The following is a 9,949-nucleotide window of genomic DNA, read 5'->3' as shown; positions in this document are numbered from 1 at the left end:
AAACCATCTGCATTCTTAACCACATAGAGAGTTACTTTGGATGAGATAAGCATATATGAAACTCCAATTTTATTCTTTTTTCTTAACCCTTCTTCAATTCTGAACATGCTTTCAAAAAACTGTCACTAGAATAGTTTTATTCTTGAAACCATCTGTTGTAATCTTCACAACAACATCAACAATCCTAAATACCTTAAAACCATTATCAACATTCATGGAAAAGAATAAAAAAACATCAGTTTTTGGATAATCGAAAATCAAAAGAATTGAAAATAAAAAAAACTTCAATCTTGTGAGTAATGGTTCCAGCTTCAATCTTGTGAATAATGGTTTCAGCTTTAATCTTATGAGTAATGACACAAATCATTTAGAGATAAAAAAGTGCTATGTTCATGTGTGTTGATCCAGATGCATCAAAACAAAGAAAAATTAAGAGATTGAGATAGAGAGATACTTGACACAGAAAAGGAAAATTAATAAATAAAGATTGTAATCTTATTGTGGTGGGAAAATATTGTGTTTTGATGGGATCTGAAGATGCTTGTACAAATGTTTCAGTTATTTGGATATCATTCTTGACAAAATCGCTTGCAAGATCTATCTTTAAAAGGGATTGTAATGTTATCGTGTTTTGATGGGTTCCGAGGATGCTTGTACGATTCTAAATAGTTAACTAAATAATAAAATCAACAAATATGTTTCATAAACTTCTAGAGATTAGATTAGAGAATGTGTGATTAATCTCAATAAATAATTGATTTCTTCAGTAATTTCTAGCCATCGTCAATCAAATCACTAGTAAGTTTTAAGAATGACGCCACAGAAAGTACAGATAATACCTTCCCATGATTTCCAATATAACAGAACATGGTAGAACCTGGTGGCGGTCTTCATATCCGCGACACTAGCTCCGTCATACCTTGAAACAAGCCCCGCCGCAAGCTTGCTCCACTTCACTTGACGAGTTTGGTCAACCAAAAATCAGAAGCACGCCATTTTGTTTTGATCTTCTCCTTTTTCTGTACTAAATTGAAAGGGTCTCCTTTTTCTATACCTAACTATCGTAGGAGACAATCGTCGTTGGAAAATAGGCACCGGAGGTCTTCAGCGGTGGTGGAAACACGTACCTGGCCATTCAATTTCTTTCTTATGGTAGGACGATTTTCTAGGTAATTCCTTGTGAAATTGGAACATAGAAAAAACACAGATACGGCTAGGGTTCATGCCATAATGAGAGAGAGAGAAAGAGAGAGAGAGAGAGAGAAAGAATGTTACCATATATATAGGTTTCAAATTAAAATATTTACCATAATTACAGGATAATATTTTAAGTTAGTTTACACAAAATGACTAAATTGACCTTAATTAATTATTTAAAAATAAAAAAAAATCAATATTTAATGATTGGCCATGAATTAGTTTTACATTTACACAATATATATATATATATATATATATATATATATATATATATATATATATATATATATATATATATATATATATATATATATATATACAGAGAGAGAGAGCAAGCTAGGTTCAAATATGGATTGACATCTATTGTGCAGACGTGTGGACAATATTATTCTGTGAGAATGACAAAGAAAATATGTTGTTTGGTAATGTGAATACGTTCAATCTAACATAACTATTGTCATTATCACGCATTCTCACTAATTAAATCGTTTATAGGGTTATTATAGACTTTTTATTATTATTATTCTCAGTCTGTCGGAATGTTGTTAGAATGTTTATTTATTGAGTCATATTCTGTAAGAATGAAAATGAGTAAAAAACGATGCGTGAGAACAAAAATGAATAAGAATTAGTGAGAATGCATAGAAATGACGATAGTTGTGTAAGGTTGAACGTATTCACATCTACAAACAGCCTATTCTCTTAGTAATTCTCATAGAATAGCATTACCTACACGTCTGGACAATAGTTGTATATCCACATTATAACCTAGCTCTCTCTCTCTCTCTCTATATATATATATATATATATATATATATATATATATATATATAGAGAGAGAGAGAGAGAGAGAGCTAGGTTCGGGTATTTAAAATAATTATTGTGTTATTGTATGCTTAAATGTGGACCAATCAAAATTAAATAAAAAATTAAATAATTAAATAAATAAATAAGGGTAATTTAGTAATTTGTTTAGTAACTTCCAAAAATAATCCCTATAATCATGGTATTGACTTTTAACCTAAATAAATAAGCGTGTCTTCCTCAATCTTCCACCCGACACTAACCTAACCTAACTCATCATCTATCTATCGTCTTCTCGCGAACGCCGTAAACAATACCCTATTCACCGTCGTTCCTTGCTTCAAATCCATCTTCATTCCCTTGTCTCCTTCCATCGTCGATGCTGCTCCATCTCAGGCGAGGCAAGCTTTCGCCATCGTTGCTCCATCTATGGCGACGAGCCTTCTACCGGCGCTCCTCCTCTCCATCGCCGATCCATCCCTGCTTCATCGATCATCGCCTGACCAGTCGACCACCGATGCTTCATCCACTTACTGCGATACTCCACGACCACCATCGGTACTGCTCCACAACCGACATCGGCGCTTCTCCATCTCCTGTCGCCTCCCACATCGCCGCCTACAGGTAAACATAATTTGTTTTGTTAACACAAAAATTCAAATTTGGCTTGAATTCTTGTAGTTCACGAATGTTGATTTCTCTATTTCCCTTGGGATTTACTTTTGTTGGTCTGTGGTTTTCTGTTTGTACTTTTTGGAGTTCAGAATCTTAGATCGATAAAGTTGTATTCTTTTAGCTTATTGTTTGAAATCTTTTATTTGTCAATGTAGATTGACTGTTCAGAATCTTGATTGATAAAGTTCTAATCTTTTTGTTTCTTGTATCCAGATCCTATCAAGAAAACTCGCCCACAGGTAAACATAATTTGTTTTGTTAACACATGAGTTGAGTTTTTAGTTGGGTTACTGAAATATTTGGGTTTCAAAACAATGGCTATGTTATAGTACTCTCTTTAGTGTTGTGAACACTTTGGTCGTGATTAGTTGATGTTGTGAACACTTTGGGCGAATTCTATGAATTTTATGAATATTGTGTTGTAGGGATATTTTCGTCATTAGTATAAAAAACAAACAACACCTTAAATTGGGATTTTACTTCTACAGGTGGTTGAGAGCCGAAATCAACTAACTTCTGAACTTGGAGAGTTAGATGTTGCTGATGAAAATGAACGAGTTTCTATCTTGGAATGTCTAATAGTATCATTCTCATTAAATTGTTTTTACTTTGGATATTTTTCCAACAGAATGCATACCGTAACTGAATCTTGAATTCCAATTCTATCAGAATGGAATCACGAATTCCAATTCTGTTGGAATGGAATATGGATATTTTCTCACTGATTTGTGCATTGGATTTGTTTCCACAGAAGCAGCTGATGCTTGAAGAATGGACCATGAAATTGAAAGTGATTCTTATCAACATTATTCTTTTAGAATGTATTAGTGTCTTGATTAGATTTTGATGTTTTTTTTCCCGATTTGAAAGTTTTTTTAGTTTTATTCTTTAACAATAAATGTAATTCTTAGCAATTGTTACCCGTATTCTATAAGAATTAATGTAATGTTTGTTTTTATTCTTCAATTGATGGTTCAAGAATTTGTTATTCTCCAAGAAGTTTTTAAAGTTATGATCAAGAAATAGGTTCATAAATATTTTTATTATTTTATGGTTGAAGAATATTTTTATTTTTGATAAATATATTCTGGCAGAATATCCGAGAATTATCATCACTACAATCAGATTTTTAAAATTAATAGAATCTTTTATCCCTTAAAATATGCAATTTTCCTTTTTTAAATTTATGTTAATCGACTAAAATACACTTAAAATGAAATTATATGGTATTTTCTAATTATCTTTAATTTAATAATATGTATTATTCACTTTCTTAAAATAAGTAAAATTGATTGGCATACATTTATGCATACAATAATATACATATATATATATATATATATATATATATATATATATATATATATATATATATATATATATATATATATGGGGCCCAATTTCTTTGTTCGTTCAATAATCAACACATGGAGTCTTTCACACAGTACTCGATCATTTCCCTTGAGTGTCCCTGTCACATTCTCTATTAATTGATAAATTTTAAGATTTTACTTTAAGAGATGTAACGTTTAAATTTTAAAAATTGTCATCCGTATGTCTATGTGTAATGTGAAACACTTCAAATTCATGTAAATTAGGGCAATATTAAAAATTTACTAAAGTAAAAATGACAGAAATGGAAACAGCAAAAAAAAAAAAAAAAAAAAAAGCGTCAGTGATAGTCTATACTCTATATGAATTAAATAACGGAGAGGAAACTTTAATTATACGGTGTACCACTTTTACCAATAACATTTTAGCACATCAATGAGATATAACTTTTATCAATAACATGTTAGCATTCACTATTGACATAATTGTTTAAATTTCAATCGAAATATATTCTATTTTGTATATAACGTTCCGTCGTTACCAATTAGTTAAATGTGTTGATAATGTGTGCCAAATAAACATCCGAACATGTAATGGACCCATCAAAGCTGAACATAAGCCATAATTCACAGTGTTTGCCTTCCACCACCACCATTCCTTTTTGTTATTTCAGCTTTTGTCTCCCAAACCCATGTGTAGATATTTAACAATTTTACAAATCCAAAAATATATTTCTACAAAATAATTACAATTCTATATGCAGAAATTCATTTTTTTTTTTCCTTTTGCAAATGGGTTAGAAAGAAGTAGAAGTACCTTACTATAATGACCTTAGTCAAAAGAATATATAACTGGACTTGCAACATGGGTTTTCTGGCAAACATTCTTTACCTTCTTTCCTCCACTTCACTCCAAAGGAATGTTGCATCTGAAATCAATGTACATCCCAAATCCCAAGAACCCTAATTTATCCTGTGATCAAAATCAAATCTACCCACTTGAAAAGCTTTTTTAAACTTCATAAATTTGTAGACTCCTTGTCAAAATCTGATGTTCCAAAATGGCAAAAAGGAGATGGCTCAGTTTACTCAAGCGGTTCTTCCTCTCAGAAACATGTCAAAACAGAGCAAAGGTGTGTGTGTGTGTGTGTGTATTTGATCAGAAATATCAAAACCCATGTTTGTTTACTTGTAAATTATGCTGAGGTTGTTGTACTTTCAGGAAAAGAAGAGGATATGGGTATTCGGGAGGCATAAACTGAAGAGGTTAACCTCCCAATCAGCACCTTTAGAGCGACCAAAATCAGAAGAAGAAAGAGTGAACCCTGTGACTCAAGAAGTTGATGAACAGAAAAAAGAAACACATGATAATATTCAATCCACGTCATCATGGTATGGTGACAATGAAAGGGAAAGTGATGCAGCCATCAAGATTCAGACAGCATTTCGTGGACTTCTTGTAAGCTTTTTTTTTTTCTCCCAAATTAGCATTTTTTAACGAAATTGATGTACTTTGTAATTTGTATTCATAATTTCATATTAAACAAATTTTCTTTGACTTTAAAGGTCAAAGTCACTAACTTTCAAGATCCAAATTAGTATGAATATTTTAAAATTTGGATAAATATCAAACTCGCGTTATCAGAAATCAGATCAGATACTACTCGGGTTAAAAATACTTGCAAATGAGCCATCAACAAACACATAGATATTCTAATTCCAAAAGTCAAAATCTTGACCTAAAAAGTCTAAGCATACCTCACAATGAAAATCAATTTTCTACTATTGTAATGGATTTTGGGTGATGTTATAGGCAAGAAAAGCTTTAAGGGCATTGAAGGGACTTGTAAGGCTTCAAGCTATTATCCGTGGGCATCTAGTCAGACGCCAGGCTGTCACAACTTTAAAGCGTTTGCAGTCAGTCGTAAATATTCACTCACAAGCATGTGCCAAGAGAATCCAAGTCTTGGATTGCACTTCTCATACTAACTATCAAGAAAATCGAGGAAAAGATATAAAGGTTGGTTGGTTCAACCCGACATATGTATGCATTATCACGCACAATGTGCATATAATGCATACATATTGTGTCTGATACAGTACAGGCGATATATCATATCAGCAGTTTCCATCCTACATTGCGCTACATAGTTGTTGTATTAGACAACTAGCGCAACAAACGATGGAAAGTGTAAATGTGCGTTTCTTTGATTTTTGTAACGTTTTAATATATTTTGGTTTTCAATGAATATGAAATTATGTATAGATCGATGTGAATAGTCAAAAGAGGTGGGATGACAGCATTCTAACAAAAGAAGAGGAAAATGCCATGTTGTTCAGTAAAAGAGAAGCAGCTATGAAGCGTGAAAGGATTAAAGAGTACACATTTAACCACAGAGTACGTGTGTGTGTGTGTGTTTCATGTTTATAATCTCAATTTGACCTCAAAAGTCAAAATTTCATTTCTGAATTCTGATACTTTTTTTTTCTCAGATGTCTTCAGAATCCGAACAAAGCAAAGTAAATGGAAAATGGAGGTACTGGTTAGAACACTGGGTGGATACCCAATTGGCTAAAAGAGAAGATCTTCAAAATATAGGAAAGAAAGAAGAATTTGAAAATCAAAAAGTCAAATTACGAAACCTAAGAACACCACATCACAGGAAACAACGTTCAATTGGAGAAGAACATTCGATGTCCATGGTGGGATCCGGATCTCCTGTGTGTCCAACTTACATGGCTGCAACAGAATCTGCAAGAGCGAAATCCAGATCATTGAGCTCACCAAGGCTAAGACCCATAAGTGTAGACTCTTGGTCTGCAACTAATTCTCCATATAAACATAAGCTTTTATCGCCTATATCTTCAATCAATAGTGATGCAAGCAGTAGTCGAATTTGGAATAATGCTAATAATGGTCGTGCTGGATTCTCACAGAGATCACCAAGCTTGAAAGGGGTTCCTGGTCATGTGAAATCGATTAGAACTTCAAAAAATCTCAGCTATAATTCAGAAAGTTCAGTGCCAAATTGGGATCACCCCAATCAGTTCAGATGATTATATATATTATATCTTACCAGGTAATGCATAAACCATAATATCTTCATCCTTCCTGCAACTGTTTGTTGTAATCGTTATAAATTTAAATGAAATTATTATAATTTGATCATCTATGTTGTTAGTTACTAATATTCAAGCGTTATCCATGAGCCTTTCGTGTTTCACTTTTACTTATTTTGTGTATTTAGACATGTTTCCTTTCTATTTCACGGAGTTAGGCTATGGTTGGTATTATAAGTCGTAATACATATTACACTTCGTTAAATAAACTACTAAATAACCATTTTTTTTAAGTATATGAGAGTTTATATTCAATCAATTAGCAAAGGCCCCTTCATGATTGACTCGTTCTCTTCACCGAGTCACGGTTCGACCGGCCGGGTCGACTCAGGTTTTAAAACATTGTCAAAAATAAGCTAACCTATAAATTATATGTTGCATGCCATACATAGCATTAAATGAATCCAAAACTTTTGTTTAATTTAGGGTATTTGAAGTGTGTAATTATTTTTATTAAATTATATGTAAACTTGATATTTGCAAGGGAGTATTAAAAATGTTGGTTTAAACAAAATAAACTTTCAAATACGTGTAAGGTATGGTACCACAAATTATATCATCTAACCCACAAGAAAAGTGAAAGGGTACCTCAACATAAGCAAATATGTACTCCCATCAAATACATAAAACAAGACTAAAGTGAATCTTCACCACTATCATAGAACTCATCAATATAGTCTATATAGGCGCAAGGGCTCTTGAAATATTCAATCCTTTGTAACCTCTCCTCAATATCACCTTCCAACTTCACATTCCAACTTCCTTGAATATCTAAACATGTGAGTGACTTACATTTTGTAAGGATTTCAGAGAGACCACCTTCACCAAAACAGCCATAACAAAGTTCAAGATGCTGTAAATTCAACATGGAATTTGCTATCACAATTGCCTCAGAATCATCAACCGGAGGATTTGGCTCCGCTAAATTGGGCCAATTTCGTTGTGGAGACATGTTCCTTTTCAGGGAAACCAAAGACTTACATTGGTTTCCAAAAGCTTCTAGACCTTTGACTGTGATATTGTAACAATCGCTTATATCCAACACTCGTAGATTTGGCAGTGATTTGACATGATTTACCACCATATCATCAGTAATCTCGCTCATTGGTATTTGCAACACAGTCAAACACCTTGCGCTGTAGATAAACAAAAACAAAAGAATATGTCTTTATTAGTTTATATAAAACCCTTCTTCATATACTATAATTAATGGGAATGTATCAATGTAATTCAGTGAATGAATTTAAGATGTACAAACTACGAGCAATTTGGCAGTGATTTTGGGTGCGTTTTTTAGCTTTTAAGAAAAAAAACTCTTTTGTTCAGCAGTATAGAAGATTTTAGCTTATATTTTAAACAAAAAAAATTCATAATCCAAAAATTACTTCAATTAGCTTTTGAGAGTTTTAACTTTTGATTTTTATCTAATTTTACGCCATTTAAGTCTAACAACAATTTTTACCGAACACTTTTACAGAAATGAACTACATCTTTCAGTTTCCAGTTACTTTTGTCAAACACGTCTTTAATATCAGGAACACATGTATACTCATTACGTACTGTTTGGCAACAAAGTCAAAGCCAGTGTTTACCAATCGATAGACAGAGAGTCGTTGAAATGTACAATTGCTCCAATGTACAAGCTTCCTAACCGCTAGGTCAACTGCACGACTCTCATTGTGCCGTTGACACCATTCCGCCATATCGATATCCCGCCAGCAGCATGGCCCTTCTACTGCCTCCATCCACGGCTTACAGACCAATGGCACGTTCCTCACCATCTCGTCTACGGGTAATACCCTTACAAAGATCAATGCAAGTATCTCAGGGTTCAATTCCTCCCACCTCCCACTCTCCTCCACCACCGGTTGATCAATGCCTTTTTCCCGCCGGAAACCACCATCATGTTCTTTCCCTTTTCTCATTCTCTCTAAAATTTTGACAAAGAAGAAAGAATTTGGTTAATTTATCATAATCGGAGTCAACTGATTTCCTCTAGTAAAATACAGATTTGGTCCCTAATTTATAATAATTTTACACATATAGTACATCGTTATCATTTTTAGGCATTCAAGTCATTAGGGATATTTGTAAATCAAGCTCAAGTTCGAGTCGATGATATATAAAATCGATACAATTTCTTTATAAGTGTTTTTAATGTAAGCTAGAGTTCAACTTAAGGGAAAAATGTAACTTGAATCCGATGTTTATAGTTTTAGTCATTATATTTGATTGTAAAGTAAACATGAAAACTTGATTATATGTATAAATTAATATAGTATAGAAGATTCTAAGTACATACAAATAAATAGAGTTCCACAAGGCTAATAAAAAATGTAAGTCGAGTTCTTAAATATTACTACATCCACTTATTATATGTTTAAAGAGGCTAAAATATCCTTATAAGGGGGTTCATGTCTTGAGCATAATCCATTTTCCAAATAAGATTACAAGTTATTTTAGGCTTAATGATTAGTAATATAGGAACGTAAAAGTCGAAGACAAAAAAAAATATATACGATGGACTAAACATATGAATTCACGATAAATTGAGGGCGTATATATGTAACTTACCCTTTTCTTTACGAAGAATAGAACGTGGAGCGGTGATGTACGCATGCCCCGTACGGATTTCACCGTACACACCAGATACGTAATATTTTATTTATTACATATATTTTCTACATAAAAGCTATTGATTACATAGAGTTATCTTCATGTTGAGTGTTATATCATCCTTTAACGTTTTATTCTTAACAAATGCAATGTTTAAATTTTGAGATTCTTGTATTAAATAGTACAGATTTATCAAATTTAAT

General features: G+C 32.6%; 2 protein-coding genes and 1 pseudogene across 2 annotated transcripts; 1 reads left to right on the top strand and 2 right to left on the bottom strand.

The window, feature by feature from the left end:
• Window positions 1-795: 795 nt before the first annotated feature.
• Window positions 796-996, bottom strand: LOC145169019 (uncharacterized; annotated as a pseudogene).
• Window positions 997-4,806: 3,810 nt separating this feature from the next.
• On the top strand, window positions 4,807-7,179 carry IQD11 (IQ-domain 11). Its single transcript, XM_079041564.1, has 5 exons — window positions 4,807-5,143; window positions 5,233-5,469; window positions 5,824-6,030; window positions 6,277-6,408; window positions 6,504-7,179. Exons 1-5 carry the CDS (start codon window positions 5,072-5,074, stop codon window positions 7,065-7,067), a joined length of 1,212 nt encoding a protein of 403 aa, XP_078897690.1. The 5' UTR covers window positions 4,807-5,071; the 3' UTR covers window positions 7,068-7,179.
• A 585-nt stretch (window positions 7,180-7,764) lies between these two features.
• LOC145104469 (F-box protein FBW2-like) lies at window positions 7,765-9,055 on the bottom strand. Its single transcript, XM_079041710.1, has 3 exons — window positions 8,755-9,055; window positions 8,593-8,689; window positions 7,765-8,266 (listed from the first exon to the last, which is right to left on the bottom strand). The coding sequence occupies exons 1-3, from the start codon at window positions 9,053-9,055 to the stop codon at window positions 7,765-7,767; spliced, it is 900 nt and encodes a 299-aa protein (XP_078897836.1).
• Between the last annotated feature and the right edge of the window lie 894 nt (window positions 9,056-9,949).

The sequence above is a fragment of the Lactuca virosa genome, chromosome 4 (genome assembly GCF_052849685.1).
Source record: "Lactuca virosa cultivar CGN04683 chromosome 4, Lactuca_virosa_CGN04683_v6, whole genome shotgun sequence".
NCBI classification, from domain to species: Eukaryota; Viridiplantae; Streptophyta; class Magnoliopsida; order Asterales; family Asteraceae; genus Lactuca; species Lactuca virosa.
Note: the sequence above shows the minus strand (reverse complement) of the source record. Positions and strands in the feature narration are given on the sequence as shown.